This window comes from Helianthus annuus, chromosome 7, assembly GCF_002127325.2.
Source record: "Helianthus annuus cultivar XRQ/B chromosome 7, HanXRQr2.0-SUNRISE, whole genome shotgun sequence".
NCBI lineage: Eukaryota > Viridiplantae > Streptophyta > Magnoliopsida > Asterales > Asteraceae > Helianthus > Helianthus annuus.
The window spans coordinates 19,125,119-19,144,720 of record NC_035439.2 but is presented as its reverse complement, the minus strand read 5'-3'; the positions used below and the strand labels follow the sequence as shown (position 1 = coordinate 19,144,720).

Here is a 19,602-nt window from a genome sequence, read left to right as displayed (position 1 = left end):
TCTTCCTCATTCTATATCTGATCATGTAATCTTGAGCTAAATATATAAAGTCAACTTTGTTAATTAAGAGTGAGAGATGACAACCAGAAACATTTTAAAAGACATCAATTATAAAACCATGTATATTGGCCCATGAAATAGTCTGTTTTTGGCCCAAAACACCCCATGCACCGGCGTTTCCTTTACAACACTGGATTTTTTGTTTCTTTCGAAATGTTACCATTGGAGGTAACGGTAATAAAAAAATAATTTTCAATTTAAGTCAACCCTTTTAACGTGAAAACATCATTCATCATTTATTTAATGTAACTATGTTAACAAATAATTACAAACAACATGACCGCTTTCCCGTACAATCCATGATCTTCAACTCGACCCTCGTTCACTTGTCTATCATGAATATCTGACTAACCTGCGGTCACCATATATAACCAACACGTTAGTACATGGTGAAATAATATATAATTTAATACATATACTTAAAAGGCTATACCACATTCTAACTACGTAAGGTATTCCACTGAAACATCCTTTCAATTTTATTTACTCGAGTCCGACATCAATTCCTCGATAGTCCGGCGTCCCATACCTGCACTCCATTTCATTCTCATAGTAACATGGTTAGGAATACGTAATCTCAAACATATTGAAAACCCACATCTTCACATATACATATACCAGTGATCTACAATCATAAGATTACCACACGTATGTACACTTTCATATATCTAAGAACATTCATACGTATCCTATTCATATGTGCGTACATACAAGTTCACACTACTTACACACGCTACAGTTCCATATCTGCATACATACATACAAGTCACATTCACTTATTCGTAAATGGAGCCTTACCTACAAACATATCAACACAAATCATTGCAATAGCAATTAAACATAACCGACTAACTTCCAAAAAACATGATGAACATTCCATTAACATGATGAACATTTCAGTAACTTGATGAGCATTCCATTAACATGATGAACATTCCAGTAACATGATGAACATTCCATTAACATGATGAACATTTCAGTAACATGATGAACATTCCATTAACATGATGAACATTCCATTAACATGATGAACATTCCATTAACATGATGAACATTTCATATGAACTTACCTTGGTACTTACCCTTACCCATAACTTCTTACATGGTTCTCTATATACAACATACCAAACTTCATTTATAAATAAGAAGTGATTCCGCAAATCATTTACCTTAAGTGTCCGTATTCACATCCGGTTTCCTCGCCTCCTTTTGACCCGTTAGCCTTCCATGCTTCCATCCATCCTGACATGATCCCTATACTTTCATGTCATCGCATTCACATTCTTGTTAGCATACATGATTATACATATTAACGATCATATCAAATTCATGTTTCACATTTGACTTTCATTAGTCAATTCTAACAAGCATAAGGCATATTTCCACAAGTCAATCTTTTCAAATTCATATAATTCATCACGTCATCACATATAACACATATGGATATAACACGCATCATATAACTTTCTATAACATTACAATTGTGACAAAATGTCTAACATTGCTACTTATGCACAGTTGACTTTCAGAAAGTCAACGATTTATCATATGAACTTTCGACTTAACCTCATACATCCATGTCATTATAGTAGACTGTACTAATGACACTATATACATTTCATACTCACGATGCAATAAGCATACAACCACATGATCATCTAGTTATATGCACACACCAAACATATTCAATTCCGTTCATTCTAGTAACACAATTCTACAACTAACACCATGACCTATGCTTAACAACCCAACATCATTCTAACTTCATCCTGTTCTAATGATCTCATATGCTTCACATTTAGTGTACTTCTACTTATCAATTTTGATTAAGCAATTATTCAAACATGTAGTAAACATCATACCACTCCAACATAGAGTACAATATTCTAATGCATACTTTTACCAAATAACATGGCCAACCAAATCCTAGATGAATTCCATCTAAAAATAGATTTCTCATGTTTATTTATCATCAAATACATCATATCCCCATATTATACGATTTCATCCATTACTTGCATACCATTTCATCTATTAATCTCACCTAGGCATTTCATCAAACACTTGGTGTGCATACCATAATTTATGCATAATGTACAAGTGTTTCATGCTTTACTTCCTACTTCATGCTTTCATTCATCAATTAACACAAAAACATCAACAAATTCATATCACATTCAATCTACCTAACAAGAACGCATTACATACAACATATCACAACAAGATTTGAACAAGGATTGGACATGGGTGACACACCCATATCACCATCTTCACCACTAGAAGTGGGTTTCACCTCCAAACATCAAATTACTCCCAAATCGTTCATAACCCAAGACCTATATGGTGATTCTAACACCTCCTCATACTTAATTTCATACTTCTTCATGGTTTGATCATAACCCACTTCTTGAAAAATCACCAAATCAAAATTTATAACTTGCCACATGTTCATTAGCATGAGATGGTAAGGATTCTTCATTCATGCATTGACTTAGCTTCAAATCCTTCTTAAATTTCTGTATTTTAGAGCGTTTGGGAGAACCTTCTTCTTTGTTCTCCTTGGGTGTCGACACACACACATAAACACACACTAACCACTGAAGTTTCTATTTATTTTCCCACTTTTAGTCCTTCTTGTTTACTATTTGGTTACATTTGACATTAAGTTTTATTCCTTACTTGTTTGACTAACTATTTAACTAAGTTAAATAGCTTAGTTATTTTATTTCATACTAATACATAAAGAAACATACTAGTGGATTAAAATTCAAATTTTGGGGCGTTACATTTTACTCTTTCTTTCTGATTAAAAACACTTCTTTCAGCGCATTACTCACTTTTGATTTAATTCCAAATATTAAATCTTGAAAGGGTTTCAACTTGTAGAACTTCCAAGGGACTTGTTTGTTACTGTAATTCCACAAATCTTTATGTTTCAAAATCCTATCTTGAATCACAATTCCTTCCCAATCTTAATAGATTTCATTGTTAATTTCGTGATATCGTAGGCTTGTATCAATGTCAAAGCTACACAGATTTAATATGTTTCAGTTGCAAATAGGTGGGTTCATGGAGACATTCATAAGAGAATGTAATAACGAACTTAGAGAAGATGTGGATCAATTGATAGAAATTATAAATGAAGCCGAGTACTTTGATAGGATGACCACTAGTTCACATTTTGAAGATTTAAAACACTTGTTAAAAGAACACATTGAACATATTAGCGAGTACCAATTTTATCTAAGGGACTCTCACCTCGAATTTCTTGAAGAGCAGAGGATCTTGGCCCTTGAGCTAGCTAATGCGAGACTAGACGAAGCGTTCAAGTATTTTCCAGAGATGACTCTTGTTGTGGATGGTAAGCCTTGTGTTTTAATTTCTATACTAGTTTTTGTTCAATTATCATACGAAATAATGAGTTGCGAAATACAAAATAGAAGTGTAATCAAGACAAAAGGGACTTGTTTGTTACTGTAATTAAATTTTGGTAAAATTAATCTTAAAGATTTTATAGACAAATATTTAAAGGGCTTATGTCATATCTATCAGAAAGATAATTACTCAGCATGTCAATGATATTAATAAATAAATACCAAAAAATATAAAAACCAGAGAACCATGAATTGTTGATCCAAAGGATTGGAAATTATGATTATTCAGCATGTCAATGATATCTATAATCGACATGTAGGTAAAGTAATCGACATGATCGATTACTAACCACACGAAAAAGAGTATGTCAGTGATATCTATAATCGACATGAGCTATGTAGTTAATATCCCGATATATCAGTTATGGGTCCCTGCCGAGATATCGATACAAAATAGCGGTCAGAATATTGGTACCGAAAATATCGGCGATATTATCCGATATTTGACCAATAATATATCACCAGTTTTCCCAATATCAGTACCTTTCTTCTTAGTTCTACCATTCGTCTTATTATTGTTGCTTTTAGTGTTTTAAGTCTTAATTGTTAGTTGTTAGTGTTTCAAGTCTTAGTTAGTTCCTACTTGCTACAATTGTTAGTGTTTTGCAAATTTCAAAAGGTTAATTTGTTAATGGTTGGAGATTATACTGGATTGTTAGTGTTAAGTTGTTATATATATAAATTTAGCATGATACTAATATTACCAATATCCCACCGATATCCCACCGTGATAACCAATATCTCAAATATCAGCACTTGACTGATATCCGATATTTTACCGCATTAACTACTTAGACTCAAATATGCTCTACGAGCTTTTTCTGAAACTTTTTATTTCTGAATAATTCTGCGACTACATACTGGAAATATATAAAGAAATATATAAAGGTGAACTTGAACAAACCTCAACGTTCAAAAAGACTACTAAAATAAAGGAGTAAGACCCGAAAACAGAATAACAACCACTGACCACTAGCTAAAGACTTATTATCCCGATATTATTAAATAAACAAAGCAATCAAATAAATAATAATAAAACTAAAATTCCATGCACTGCAGACTTTGGCCTTCAAATGAGTCACGTGGGCAATGTCTTTTAACACCACTTACCCACAATTACATATTAAAGGTTGATTTGTGCTTACCTGATTTTTGAAGATTTTTGTTGTTGTAAAAACAGGTTTCAAGGAACAACACGACGCATGTTTACAAGGCATCACTAACATGGTGGTGGGATATGAAAACATGACACGTGCATTGTACAATCAAAGTAGGTCTACTCTAGTGATGCACTGGTGGGGCTGAAAGAAAAAAATAGTGCCTTTATTGAATTGCTAAAGATGGAGCATGTGAATAGTATCTGGGAACCTTTGGAGATGTATAAAGAAAGATACACAAAGTGTATGTTGAGGTTCCAGAATTATGTGAAAATGGTGGAAGAATTTGTTAAAGAGGCATACAAAGAAGTAGTGAATTTGAAGAAAGAAATGGCAAAGGTTAGAAGCAAACTTATATGTCCAATACCTTTGGAAACTTTACTAAGTTTGGATGAGCTTTGGCTTGAAATAGAACATTTAGGTCTTAGAGCTATATTAGAAAAGCATGGAAACAAGCTTGAAAATTGGAAAGATGGCATCAAAAGCATAAAGGAAATTTTAAATGAAGTGTTTGATGATTTGTATGCCGCTGAGGTTGTATGGAGTTCTATGCAAGTTAAAGGCGTAGTCGATGTGAGAAGCATTCAAAAAAAGAGCTTAGTGATGAAGAAAAAAATCACATTGGTTATTTGACATATCATCATAAATCAATTGTTTTGATCTGTGTAAGCTTGCTGGAAGAAGAAAATGATATCATAGACAATATCGATGGTCTGATAGAGGAGGCAAGCATGTAATATGAAAACTGATACGGTATAGTGTTTCGGCATGTCATTTTCTGAAAACCACTAGCAATATTCATTGTATGTTGATGAATGACTGACTGCAATAATAAGAAACTTTTTAAATGAATGGTTTTTGGTTCAGACTATTGTATTGTTGGCATGACTGAACTCACATTGCAACTGTCGTGTGTTTTTAATTATCTTGTTCAGTCAAGTTTTGGGAGATCCCCCGTCTCGAATTGGGTCTTTCGTCATCTTGTAATCTGTTTTCAGTAAATAAGATCATCTGACTTTTGTTGAGTTGTAACAGACCTAAAATCCCATTGCAACTTGTATTGTATTTTGAGTCTTGTACATATAGGTTACAACCTTGTTTTTTGGCAAGCCGTGTTGTTCAAGACTCGGGAACATGGAATCAATCCCCTTGCTAGAACATTTGAACATATATTTCAACTTGTCTTGGTAGTTTTGAGGTTGATTTGGTATATGTAAGCTATTTGTGTTTTCAACCATTTCCGTTGTTGTTTATGAATTGGACTTCTAAACTTATATGATTTTGTACTTTTGTGTATGGATAGATTATGATACAAACTATTGTACCTTTGTTGTAGTTTTACTTAAATGATTTTCTCTGTTTTTTACTTAAACGGTTTTCTATGGTCTTCTACTAGACTTAACCCTCATCGTTTAGTTTATAATGTGCATGTCTGATCAATGTGTCCACGACTACCTTTAGAGTCTTTTCATGTGATGTTTGAAAACCACTAAAGTTGAAGGGTGTGGTTATGACCCTCATGGCCACCACCATGACCCTCCACATAAGCGTCATGTTACCCACCTTTAATCCACCATCCAAAACCACTTGCTTTATCACAACCGTGGAAGATTCATCAGCTATATGTTATGAATGCTTTTCTACATGAAGTTTAGTTACACGAGTTGTACTTTTAAATAAATCCACGAGTACTTGAAGTTATATACGTTATGAATTGAAATTAAAGATACGAGCTCACATTGAAGTTTAGGTACACAAGTTGTACTTTTAAATAAACTAGTGGGTTACCCGCGCATTGCGGCGGGGACCACAACACTTCGGTTGATGATTTTTAGGGTGTGCACAGCTTGTTATTCAGTTTAGTTTCGGTTTTGAGATTTAATCATAATCAAAACCAAAACTTGCAATTAAGATACTTCCAAACCTGAACCGCTTATCATTCTTTCCCGGATCAAGAGCTATTCCAAACGAGTGCAAATTGCTCCTCGTTGTAAACTTATGAATTTTTATCATCTCCGTTTTCATAAATAAAATAAAATACAGTACACATTATACTCTGTGATAATACATAAACAGATATGTTTTAGATTTAATTTATCTATCTAATCAAATATACGATTTTAAATTATAAGACATTACACTTTTGATAACGTCATTACAATATCGTCAACAACAAAGCGGCATTTTTGTAAGTCAAGAAATTTAATATTTGCGGCAAAACCTAAACAAAATTGCTTCTAGTCCACGTATCTAAGAGGTGATCGTCTCAAAAGTGATCACCTTTTTAGGGGAAGAAATATTTACATACTCCATACCTCCTCCACCTAAAACCTGATTTGTATGATTAAAAAAAACCCCTGCTTAAAGAAATTACAAAAAAATTGAATTGATTTTAAAAGAGTAAAAAAGGGTGAGATAATATATGGGGGATTTTCAACCGGTGTACGGGAATGTTGGGATTCCAGTTAGTTTTCCACAAGCCACCCAATGAGGTACTGAAGATAAAGTGGTACTCATGTGGGTACAAGCAACAGGTCAGGTTTTACTTTATATGAGTCGAAGGCTAACCGGAGGGACACCATTTCTTGTCACCATGCTAATGGTGCACTTGATCCTAATTATAATACAATACCACAAGTTTCCAGGTATTACTCGGTCACGCAAATTATACGAAAATTTGATCAATATTGGTCAAATTTCTGTTCAATATTACAGGCTTTTAAAGACCAGAAAGACCATCAACTCAATTCACACTTTATGACCGTGGAACTGGTGAACCCATGGTCTGCGATTTACAAGACTGTAATGACAAGTATTTCCGCCCCATACCTCTTCCCCTCAGTCTTCCTTTTGATGTTGTTTTTTACGACTCTAGAAGGCCTCCGTCCACCATGTATAACCCTCGAAACTGCGAACTAAAATGACCATAACAATCCTCAACTTAACAATTAAAAATAATGATAATGATAATAATTGTTGGTTCAGGCCCCACTCCACACACACTTAATACACTCACGTATGTGTTGACATGGAATGATAAAAAAACACTGTTGTATTCGATAATCAAATAAAGGGGTTACAACTTAGAAAAAAACAAGTGCAGACTTCATCTATTTATAATGGAAAATGCAAACGTGCATTAACAAACCAACTAATTAAAATTCCTAATAATAAGCAATACCAAGTCATCCACAACCCACATGCAGTTCCATAAGTTTGTTAAACTTAGACCAATTTTTCATTAACTCACGTTTTATTTAGACTTTGGATGATCCATTTTCTAACCCGTGACCCGTAAACAAACCCGAGTAAACCCAACAATAATACGTATCATGGTTAGGGCTGTGTGCAGGGACGAACCGAGTTGCAACGGCTATCAGCTTGCGACGAAGATCGTTGTTGCGGTGAGTAGAGGTGAACACCGTTATGGGCGACATCGGTTGTCAAGTTTATCTACTGGCGATCGGTAGTTTGACGCGGTTTCCGAATAGTTTGAGACATGAAGAAGAGGTTGAGGAGATTTCAATGGAAGAAGGAGATGATATATATGATCTTCCCGAGATTTGTTTCGGTGGCTTCGAAACGGCATACGAGTAATGAATCAATGATGGCAATAAGTTTTCAAAAAAAAAAAAACAAATAATTTTCATTAATTGGCCATTGGATATGAATTTGAAGAACTTATCGATGGAGTTGAAGGGTTAAGAAAAAAAAAGGATACTTTATGACTAAATGTACTCTATAATAGATTAAAGAATCGGCTTTTAAGTCATTGATGACCCTCAGTATTAACACTCCGATTAAATGCATCATATTGATTAATTTTCATATTACATGTTAAATTTTCATTTAATTAATTCTTTGTTTATTTAATTATGCATGTAGAAAGACCATTTTACCCACTTAGTAACTTAATTAACTTACTGTATCATAAACATAGAACATTGTAATTACTTAAATTTGGTTGGTTTTCTTCTGAAATGCTTTATAATATAGTATAGATATAGATTATTATAAAAATAAATTGCAAACTAAGTTATTAAATTTGTTTTTAACGTTGGTTTTCGTTTTAGGCATAATATACATGTCAATGTTAATGTGAACTCATTTGATAAGTTTATGCAATTTTTATAATTTAGGATATGGTTATATGACTTATTACAAATAAAATTCTATTAAAGGTGCTAAACAACGACTCGTTGTTGATGGCTTGCCGGGTCAAACCATGTGTTCGTGTAACATCCAAAATTTGATATAATAAATATCAGAATAATAATGCATTAGCATGTCGGATATTTTTCTCTTAAATAGATTGATAACAACAACAATTATAATATTATTAATGATAATGATAATAATAATAATAATTTGCTATACAGCTACGTAGGTAGTAGCTAAATATGTCCATTTGAATATTGATATTGAACTAATTATGGAGAAGATTTTTTTTTTTTTGAAAAAAAGGAAAGGAACGTAGTGGAAATTATCAATGTTTTAAAAATCGGTTTTTATTCATACTGGGTTAGGCTCTGAAATAGTTTAATCGGGTTACTAGTTAACACTATAATTCTATAAAATACAAATTAATCTAAAAAACAATCCAATCTCAATTAAGATTTATATAACCGATTATTGCTTTATCTAAAAACATATTTTCTTATAAGATGTTATGCATTTTTTAAGAGCATTTTTATTACTTATAAGTTAAGACATGCGCCTAAGGAGAAAGTCTTTGCAACCGAAGTCAGAAGAGGAGCCCACATAGCTGTGCTATCAGTAAGAAGGTAGTCGGCGCCTTTCGAAGCCTAAGCACTTTCTTTTCTAGCGGGTGCTTAGGTTTGATTGGAGCTATTGCGCGCACAAGATATTTATTAGCTTGAATGTACTTCTGAATAGATCGATTTTGCCGTATCCAAACTAATAGCAATCCAACCCATTTCATGAATAAAACATGACCAATTATCCAACCAACAAAACTACTTGTTACAAATAGCATCTTGTTGCATCGAAACATAAAAATGTTGACTAATCTCAGTAACATTGAACTTGGTATTACATTGGACGATGTGAGTAACAGTTTCAATAGCGATAAAATATTAGAATGAAAGGCACTGGGTTTTAGCAACAATGGAACGTTGGTATTACCTTAATATTGTATTTTTTATAATTAAAAAAAACAATTTTTAAGATAATGCAAACTGGTTCAATGGGTTGAATCGGTAGAACCGGATTTATCGACGGTACATAAGACATACTGTATTTGGGTTTTACCAGCCTGTATTGTACCGGGCACAGGTCCGGTATAACCGGCCTGTTCATACCGGTATTTAAAACATTAGAAATTATGTTATAAAATGGTGTAATTGGGTTTCAATTAAATGTAATATTCATGCTTGGAGAGCCGAGATGGATAGAATCCCCACTGAAACGACGCTAAGAAATAGGAATATCGAAATTGAAGACGTTTCTTGCTCCCTTTTGTCACACCCTCAAATCCACAAGCGGAGTATTACCGCGAGGCGTGTGACTGACCAAAATCAAACCACCAATCATACTGAACATTTAATTAAAGTAAAGTAAAGTAAAATAAAACCATAGCGAACCAAACGTTTAAAGTTCACCAAACCAAAATCCAAAAACCAAATTTAAAAGTTAGCGGAAGCGTAAAGTCTAAAACCCATAAATAATTTAAAACATAAAGTTTAATGTTCGGAACCCCACAGTAGGTTCCTTGCCACAACGATTACTCCGCATGCAAGCCCCTGCCATGTACCTAATGACCTGCAAAGCATGTGGTAACGTGTCAACAAAAGGTTGACGAGTTCACAGTTGGTTGTCTGTTTTAATGTTATTCCAAAAACCATAAGTTGTTAAGTTGTTTCAAAAACCAGAAGTTATCCAGTTCCATGTTCCCATAACCATATACCGTGGGGGCTACCCCATGTTGTAAACCACCAGACCCGTTACCATATCGACTACTGACTTAAGTCATGTTTAAGTGACATGCGTCAATGTCTATCATCATTGACAAAGTGCCCACGTACATTAGTCCACTCCCGTCCTCTACAGCACGGTGTGAGGCTTGTCAGACCTAATAGCGCTATTTAACTAATGACCCGTTCGCCAATGGCCCGACGATTAAGTCGATAAAAAAATGAGGGACTTCATGATAGAGTTTTGTCTAGTAAGTTTAAGGTTGTAGTCCTACCCAAGGAGGACGGAGCTACGTATTATACCCAAGGAGAATACGCAGATTATATCCCACCTAAGGGGGATAGTTGTTATTTAACCCATTCCCAAACCACCGGAAATGCCATGCTTTGACGAAAGTGTGAACTCACCTTTGGTTGCTCGGTTGGACTCTTAAAAATAGCTAACAGTTAGGGTTGGTCAATCATGTCCTAGTATGATTACCATTTAGTTTATTATTGATTTTAAATAAAGCAGGAAGCCCCTACACGCACCTACCACATAACATGCACTCACTTTGACAGTTCATGCCCACATACATGTTTCACCTATAACTACCGAAGAGCAAGCACACATTACTTCACATAGCACTTTCTTTGACATATAACAAGTTGGATCATTATCAGATAACATAACCGACATTTAGACACGCAAATCACTACATATATTGTTTTAGCTTTAACATCCAAAAATTCCCAAAATTTTAGAGAGTGTTTTAAACGGTCCACCTCACATTGTGTAAAAATCTTGAGACTCAATTCATTACCAATTATTTTATAAAAATCATTTACCAGGTTGTAGTCAGATTCGTCACTTTCTAACTGCAGTCCACGAAAAATTTCATTTAAAATTTATCGTAAGTCCGATTGACGAAATTCTAGTTGGGGAATTACGGCGACACCCGTGGCCATCTATTGTACGATTTTCATGACCTAACTCTATCCAGATTTCAAGTTATGACTAAAAACATATCACACATTTTCTGCAAAAAAAAAAAAAAAAAAAAAAAAAACGCAGCTTTTGCTGCTGTACAAAATGGACCTTTAAAAATAGCAAACGACCTCGAAAAAATATGATCCCAGTGCCATTTGAAGCGTTTTTCGAAAAAGTATATTTTAGACTTCAGAAAAACAATTTTTTGATTTATAACGGTCCGTTCAACTGAAGTTGGCTGTTTTCGTTAATCAGCATGCTGTTTTACATTTAAACGACACCAAAACGTGTGTAAACGGTCCCGACTCTTCCTAATAACAACCAACAGCAGGCTAACCATCAATTATCATCTAACCATATCAAAATCACAAAACCCTAATTATAAAACATCATGATTTTCACCAAAAATGCAACCAACAATCATTTACGCATACATATCATCGATTAATTCAACAAATAGCATACTCAATCACAGCCATGTTTCTACAAAATCGCACCAAGAATCACATTCCAAACCAAGAATACTAACCCTGGAGCAAGAGAATGGATTACAAGGGAGTGAAAGGCGAATCAAGAAGCTGAATTGGGAGTTGATTTTTGCGCGGGGGCAGGGGGTTCCTCTGGTCGACACACACAAGAGGTGTGTAGGGTTTTGATTTTGATTTCTTATTCCCAAAGTCAAGTACGTATAACTAAAACACAAGGAAGTTGGGCTTAATGGGTTGCAAGGAGCATGAGGTGTGGGTTTGGGCTCAATATTTCGAACAAGGCATGGGGTGGGGGTTTGGGCCTATAAGTGGCGCAAGAAGGGGGAGGGGTGGGCTTGGGTTGGATTTGCTAAGTGATGGTTTTGCAAGCTTCACGCACTAACTAATTAAAACGTTTCTCATCACAAAGCAATAAATTACAACGCTTCGTTTCACAAAATATCGTATTCCAATATTTCAGTTTCGGGTTTTTGTTTCACATAATTCACATTACACATTACCAAGCACACAATCGTTCAAATAAAATAAATCACCAAATTCAATTCGTTTATCGTACAAGAAATTACACAGTAAAACGAAACGTTCAGCAATTTACACGAGTTGTCACATTAGCCATACAACACGAGACAGAACCCCAACGAACTTAGTCAGCCAGAGCCTTGACATGCGTTGGTGGGTCCTAAACCAATCGGGTAGGGTAACGAATTAGTGATATGGGGTTAAAATACTTACAACATGGCAGATCTTCGTGTTTTAGGGGTATAATATCGAGCTATTTTCGTATAATACTGACTGAGAGAAGGAGAATTTGAACGATTTGTGAATGTGGCATCTCTGCTCAATTTATAGGTGAAATCAGGCTTTCTCGTTCCCCGTGACAGAACGAGGCCTAGCCTCTCGCGCCCCGCGAGGGCACCCCTAGCTACGGCTAGGGTTGCTGAGTTTGCCCTAGGTCCCACACGTGTTATACCACGTGGCAGGTTGGGTGTCCGCCAAGAAATGGGCTTGTCGCGTCCCACGACACACCCCCTTGATCCTGTCGTGGTCCGCGAGTGGCAATAAAACGTTATTTTATTTATTTTTAATAAAAACTAAGGTTATACGGATTCGGTTTTGCGATTATGGAGCGTTTTGGGGTGGTTTCGAGGCTTGTTATAAGAACGCCGGTTCGTTGAAGGCTGGTGTTCAAACCGTTGAGAACACTGTTCGAACCGTCGTCGGACTGGTTTATGAGAAGTATGATGATCTTCCTCTTGAGGGAAAAGGATAAACCGGTGGTGGTGACGGCTATTTTAGGTCCAAAAGATAGATTCTAAAAGTCCCTCATTTTTTTTGAAGATTGCAGCTCCGGCAAAAAATCCACCTGTCGTCGTCCTTTTTATTATTCAGGTATATGCAAACAGAGGTGTGAACCCGCCAGAGATAATGGATACAAGCAGAGGTGGTCTCCTTTGTGTGTTTATTCAGACAGAAAGAAGGTCGCAGGAATTTTTAGGTGTGCCAAAGTTGTTTGTCGGGTATGAAGAAAAGATGAAGGTGGTGGTGAATTGGTGTTTGCAGGGTATGAAGAAGAAGTGAGGGTGATGGTGGGCCCATAATTTTTTTAGTTAAATTTGTTTTTATTATTCAGGTGGGGTATACATGAGTTTAAATTTAGTGTTTTATTTTTAATAGTAAGGGCGTTTTTGGTTTAGTGATCCGTATGTAATTGTGTTTTTCGTAACAAATTAAAATGTTATCTCTAAATATATTTCGAAATAGATTTATTAATAAAAAATATGTATATTTTTGGAAATCTCAAAAGATTTAAAACCGATACTACTTACATTAGAGCAATTGTCCAACATTTCCGTCCTCAGCATGTAACACCACGTAAAAACGTGTCCAATTATATAAAGACACGTGTCCTAAACTCTAAATATGTGAAAGTTTGAGTTTAAAGGACTAAAGTTGACAAACGATGAAAATATGTATGTGAAGGGACTAAAAGTGTCAACATGCCAAACTTGTGCCTCTGAATGACCATACGCGAAGAATATATTCTTAAATGAGTGATTAATTGGATATGAGAAGCCGTTTATGAAAATAAGCGAAAGATTATAAACTACAGGGGTTAAACGTGTCAACATGTTAATTCTTACCTCTGAGTGACCTTTTAACGAACCCGAGGCTTCGTAATATTCAAATATACTCTCAAGAATAAGTGAAATCAGTTTCACGTGGTTTCGAGATCGTTATGCAAGTTTTCAAGACTTTGGGTTAAAAGCGTCAATGTATAGAAACTTATGTTACGGTGATCGTTTAACGAACCCGGGCCTAAGGAAGTTTGGTTATACTCCCTTGAACCTCTACAAACTAACTACAAGGGCCTTATATGCCAAAAATGAGGTTATATAAAGCTTCTAAGGACCAGGGACTGAAACTGCCAAGAATTAAAACATTTTTAACCTGAAAAGGAGGTTGTCGCGGGGCGCGTAGACCCCCTTAGGATCCTACGCAGGCCGCGAGAGAATGCCCAGCGCAGAAAACAGTTGCTAGCTGCATGTTTCAGCTCAGAACCGACTTTAACTCATTCAAATTGATACCATGGGCTGATTGTGGGACTTGTAATACCACTAGGACACCTGGGGTGATCCTAGATACCTCCAAAACACCTACCTTGATCTTTTTTCTTGACAATCATCTATATAAAGGCACTTTGGTTGCCATGTTCATTCACTCAAAACATTCACTACACCCTCATCTGGAGATACCTGGCCATAAAGGAAGCTCAAGTTTGTAGAAAAGATAGCTAGGACCCTTTGTAAGTGTCTTAGCCCCCTTCCTTAGTTCAGTTTTTAGTTTAAAAACCGAAAAGTCAAAGTTATCGTAAATTGACTTTGACTTTCGGTTTAATCACAAATGGTCCAGCCACTGTCCGAATCAAAAGTGGTTATGTGACCATAATAAGGTAGGTGATTAACCCATAAAAGGGCACCTCCTAATTATTTCATTTGACTAGTTAATTGTCGGGTCAAAAAAAGAATTTCTTCAAATGAAGCTAACGTTTACAAAAAAAGGCGGGGTTGTTATTGTTAGTAGTTTATAAAAGATTTCTTGAAAGGGTTTTTGGAATCAAAATCTTGTAATTGTAAAAATTTCTCAATCATCAGAAAGGATAGTAAAGAAACAATTTCGTTTTACTCTTTCTTTCTGATTAAAAACACTTCTTTCAGCGCATTACTCACTTTTGATTTAATTTCAGATATTGAATCTTGAAAGGGTTTCAACTTGTACAACTTCCAAGGGACTTGTTTGTTACTGTAATTCCACAAATCTTTATGTTTCAAAATCCTATCTTGAATCACAATTCCTTCCCAATCTCTATAGATTTCATTGTTAATTTCGTGATATTGTAGGCTTGTATCAATGTCAAAGCTAAACGGATTTAATATGTTTCAGTTGCAAATAGGTGGGTTCACAGAGACATTCATACGAGAATGTAACAACGTACTTAGAGAAGATGTGGATCAATTGATAGAAATTATAAATGAAGCCGAGTACTTTGATAGGATCACCACTAGTTCACATTTTGAATATTCAAAACAATTGTTAAAAGAACGCATTGAACATATTGGCGAGTACCAATTTTTTCTAATGGGCGCTCACCGCGAATTCCTTGAAGAGCAGAGGATCTTGGCCCTTGAGCTCGCTAATGCAAGACTAGACGAAGCATTCAAGTATTTTCCAGAGATGGCTCTTGTTGCGGATGGTAAGCCTCGTGTTTTTATTTCTATACTAATTTTTGTTCAATTATTATACGAAATAATGAGAGTTGTGAAATACAAAACAGAAGTGTAATCAAGACAAAAGGGACTTGTTTGTTACTGTAATTCTACAAAATTTTGGTAAAATTAATCTTTAAGATTTTATAGACAAATATTTAAACGGCTTATTTATAAATAAATACCAAAAAATCTAAAAAACCAGAGAACCATGAATTGTTGATCCAAAGGATTGGAAATTATGATTATTCTGCATGTCAATGATATCTATAATCTACACGTAGGTAAAGTAATCAACATGATCGATTACTAACCACACGAAAAAGAGGATGTCAATGATATCTATAATCGACATGTAGGGAAAGTAATCGACATGAGCTATGAAGTTAATATCCCGATATATCAGTTATGGGTCCCCTGCCAAGATATCGGTACAAAATAGCGGTCGTAACGAAAATATCGGCGATATTAACCATAATTTGTCCAATAATATTTCATCGGTTTTCCCGATATTAGTACCTTTCTTCTTAGTTCTACAATTCGTCTTATTATTGTTGCTATTAGTGTTTTAAGTCTTAATTGTTAGTTGTTAGTGTTAAATGTTAGTGTTTTAAGTCTTAGTTAGTTCCTACTTGCTACAATTGTTAGTGTTTTGCAAATTTCGAAAGGTTATTTTGTTAATGGTAGGAGAGTATACTGAATTGTTAGTGTTAAATTGTTATATATATAAATTTAGCATGATATTAAAATTACCGATATCCCGCCGCGATAACCGATATCTCAAATATCAGTCCTTGACCGATATCCAGTATTTTATCGCATTAACTACTTAGGACTCAAATATGCTCTATGAGAAACTTTTTATTTCTGAATAATTCTGCGACTACATACTGGAAATATAAAAGGTGAACTTGAACAAACCTCAACGTTCACAAAGACTACTAAAATAAAGGAGCAAGACCCTGAAACAGAATAACAACCACTGACCACTAGCTAAAGACTTATTATCCCAATATTATTAAACTAGTAGGGTGCCTGCGTGATGCGGCGGGGGCGACACTTTGGATTGCGGCACTCGTTTCTGGTAGTTTTCTTATTCGTATAACATTTATGGTAACCTTATTGTGGTGGATATATGTCATTAGTGTTACACATATGTAAAGTTTTGTTTTTTTTTTTATAAAAAAGTCATAATCAAAAAACAAAAAAATATTGTTTTTTTTATAAAATTTAATAACAAAAGACAAAAAATAAAAGATAAGTTGTTATAATTGTAAAGTATGTTTATTTTATTGGTTAAATTATAAAGTATAATTTTATTCTTTAAAGTTCATAACTTTTTTTAAGTATCCAGATAGTACTCATTCAATAAACTTTAAGTTTAAAATTTTCGTTTTTATAAAAATAAAAAATAGTATTTGACTCGTAAGTACGTTTTAGAGCTTTAACTTAAATTGTTAACTTTTGGTTTTTTTACAGATATAAAAAATTTATATTTTTATAAAATTCAAGAACTGTTTTTAAAAAAATAAGATGTTAAGAGTTTATGTCTTTATTAACTTTATATCCTACTAAGTTCAGATTTTTAGTCCCTAACTAATCTTATCTATATGAGTCTATTTTTAACTTATAATCCCTATAAATATGCAACACAATCTACTATGTATCTAGTCAAGTTGGTAAAGATTTATTTTGAAACTGACTAATATTATCTAGAACAATATAGTTGAACTTATAATTACTAAAAATTTGCAACACAATTTAGCATTATCTAGTAAAGATTGTAAATTTCTAGAGTATTTTATTTATATTACTTGTTACAAAAAAATGTTTATTAAAGAATTATTTTTTTTATAAAAATAAAATGTTTTGTTTATAAAGTTTCATTTAAAAAAAAAAAGATGATAATCAAATGACAAAAAATAAAAGATAAGTTGTTATAGTTGTAAAGTAAGTTTATTTTGTTGGTTAAACGATAAAGTTTATAATTTTATTATTTAAAGTTCATAACTTTTTTTAAATATACACATGGTACTCATCCAATAAACTTTAAGTTTAAATTTTTGTTTTTATAAAAATGAAAAATAGTAGTTGACTCGTAAGTACCTTTTACACCTTTAACTTTAATTGTTAAATTTTGTTTTTATATATATAAAAAGATTATATTTTTATAACTTTTTAAAAACAGTTTTTGTAAAAAATAGGATGTTAAGAGTTTATATCTTTATTAACTTTATATCATAGTAAGTTCAGTTTTTTTGTTTAGCTTTAAAGTTTATTACTTTATTATTTTTTAATTAAGAAATACAAATTATTAGATTAATATCCAAGAATAACTGCAATATTTTATAATTTCAGCTTGATTATATCTAACTGCAATATCTATTTATTGCAACTTTATGATATTAACTTATATAAGTTTAGTTGACTTGTAAATTTAGGATACTAACTTTATTTTGAACTTTACTAAAATGGTCAATAACTACATTATATTAACACCAAAAATAAAGTTTAAATATAAAATAAACTTTATTCATTCGTCTAGATAAAAAATAACAGCTGAAAATGAAAAAAACATAAAAACACTTGATAGATTTCATATTAGACCGCATGAAATCTGTTCCACTTCTGAATAGTATTTTTAATCGGGTTTTCTGGTTTGTGCTTGAATCGGCAGTATCTTCTAATTCCTCTTCTTTGTCATTGTCCTCAGAATCGTCTAAATTAATGACCTCAATCCATTTCCATTCAGAGAGTCTCTTGTATCTCTTCCTTTGAGTCTCAAACTTTCGATCCTTAAAAAGGACAAAAACTGAATACAAAAGTTAAAAAAAGATTAAATAAACCTTAAAATTACCTCTTCACTAAATTCACGTTAAAGATTAGAATTGTATGGACTAAACATTGCACCATAAGAAATAATATCAACACTTTTATCACCATCACCCTGCAATAAAACAAACATATAATAACATAACGAATATGTTAATATGAAAGATATACGCAAAAATAATACTTAAAAACCAGCAAAATCAATACCTTAGAAGCTTGTTCGGTAAATGGGTTGTTAAAATTGACATGTTTATCATGCAACTAAATCTGAAAAATCAAATAAGTTAACATTCGCATAAAAGTAAACAAAAGAAAACAATTATTCACTGCTGCGATATAACAGAACTGACCTTAGAATTTTGAATCTCGCATGCTTGGTTTTTTGCAACAATTGAATTCAGAACTGGATCCATTTTTTAACTTTGTTTAACAATAGATATAGGGGTGTCCTGCTATGTATTTATAGTAGTAACTATAGAATGCCTTATGGTTAAATTTTAGATTCGACACCCCTTTATTTAGGTAGTTTGTTGTAGTTAGTTTTAAGTTTTTATAAGATATATCTAAATACAAATATTAGGCAGTTTTAATAAAATAAAATATGACACATAATTTCTTCATTTTATGTTACGATAGTTTTAATTCTTTTTGTTTATGTTTGCATAGATTGAGCCCATCTTTGTAGATTAGACGCATTAGATCACAAGTATTAATTACTTGTACATTAAAACATTATCGACTTGTACCTTTTAATCCGTGCGTCGATATTGAACAAGACAACTACCGAAACACTGACAAAAATGTGTAGGTCGTCATGCTATTTTTGGATTTTTTAAACAGTATAGTTTATAAGATATGTCAAGAATACATAAAAAAATTATAAGTTTGTGGTGGATGGGTGAATTGTAACTAATTAACTATAATTTTGTTAAAACATTAGGGATTTAAGTGTAATAAGTTTAGG

General features: G+C 33.4%; 1 protein-coding gene and 1 long non-coding RNA gene across 2 annotated transcripts; one reads left to right on the top strand and one right to left on the bottom strand.

The window, feature by feature from the left end:
• Positions 1-291: 291 nt before the first annotated feature.
• LOC118480337 lies at positions 292-850 on the bottom strand. The gene is made up of 2 exons (XR_004861981.1): positions 494-850; positions 292-412 (listed from the first exon to the last, which is right to left on the bottom strand). It is a non-coding gene; the product is annotated as an uncharacterized LOC118480337 (long non-coding RNA).
• A 1,387-nt stretch (positions 851-2,237) lies between these two features.
• On the top strand, positions 2,238-5,676 carry LOC110866227. Its single transcript, XM_022115491.1, has 3 exons — positions 2,238-2,524; positions 3,069-3,421; positions 4,675-5,676. The coding sequence occupies exons 1-3, from the start codon at positions 2,505-2,507 to the stop codon at positions 4,797-4,799; spliced, it is 498 nt and encodes a 165-aa protein (XP_021971183.1). The 5' UTR covers positions 2,238-2,504; the 3' UTR covers positions 4,800-5,676.
• The last annotated feature ends 13,926 nt before the right edge of the window (positions 5,677-19,602 follow it).

Bases quoted from the DNA above. Each gene is read 5' to 3' on its own strand.
- LOC110866227 (XM_022115491.1), top strand. From the start codon at position 2,505: ATGTTCATTAGCATGAGATG. The intron at 2,525-3,068 runs GTAAGGATTCTT...GTGATATCGTAG, and splicing joins ATGTTCATTAGCATGAGATG to GCTTGTATCAATGTCAAAGC. The intron at 3,422-4,674 runs GTAAGCCTTGTG...TTGTAAAAACAG, and splicing joins GATGACTCTTGTTGTGGATG to GTTTCAAGGAACAACACGAC.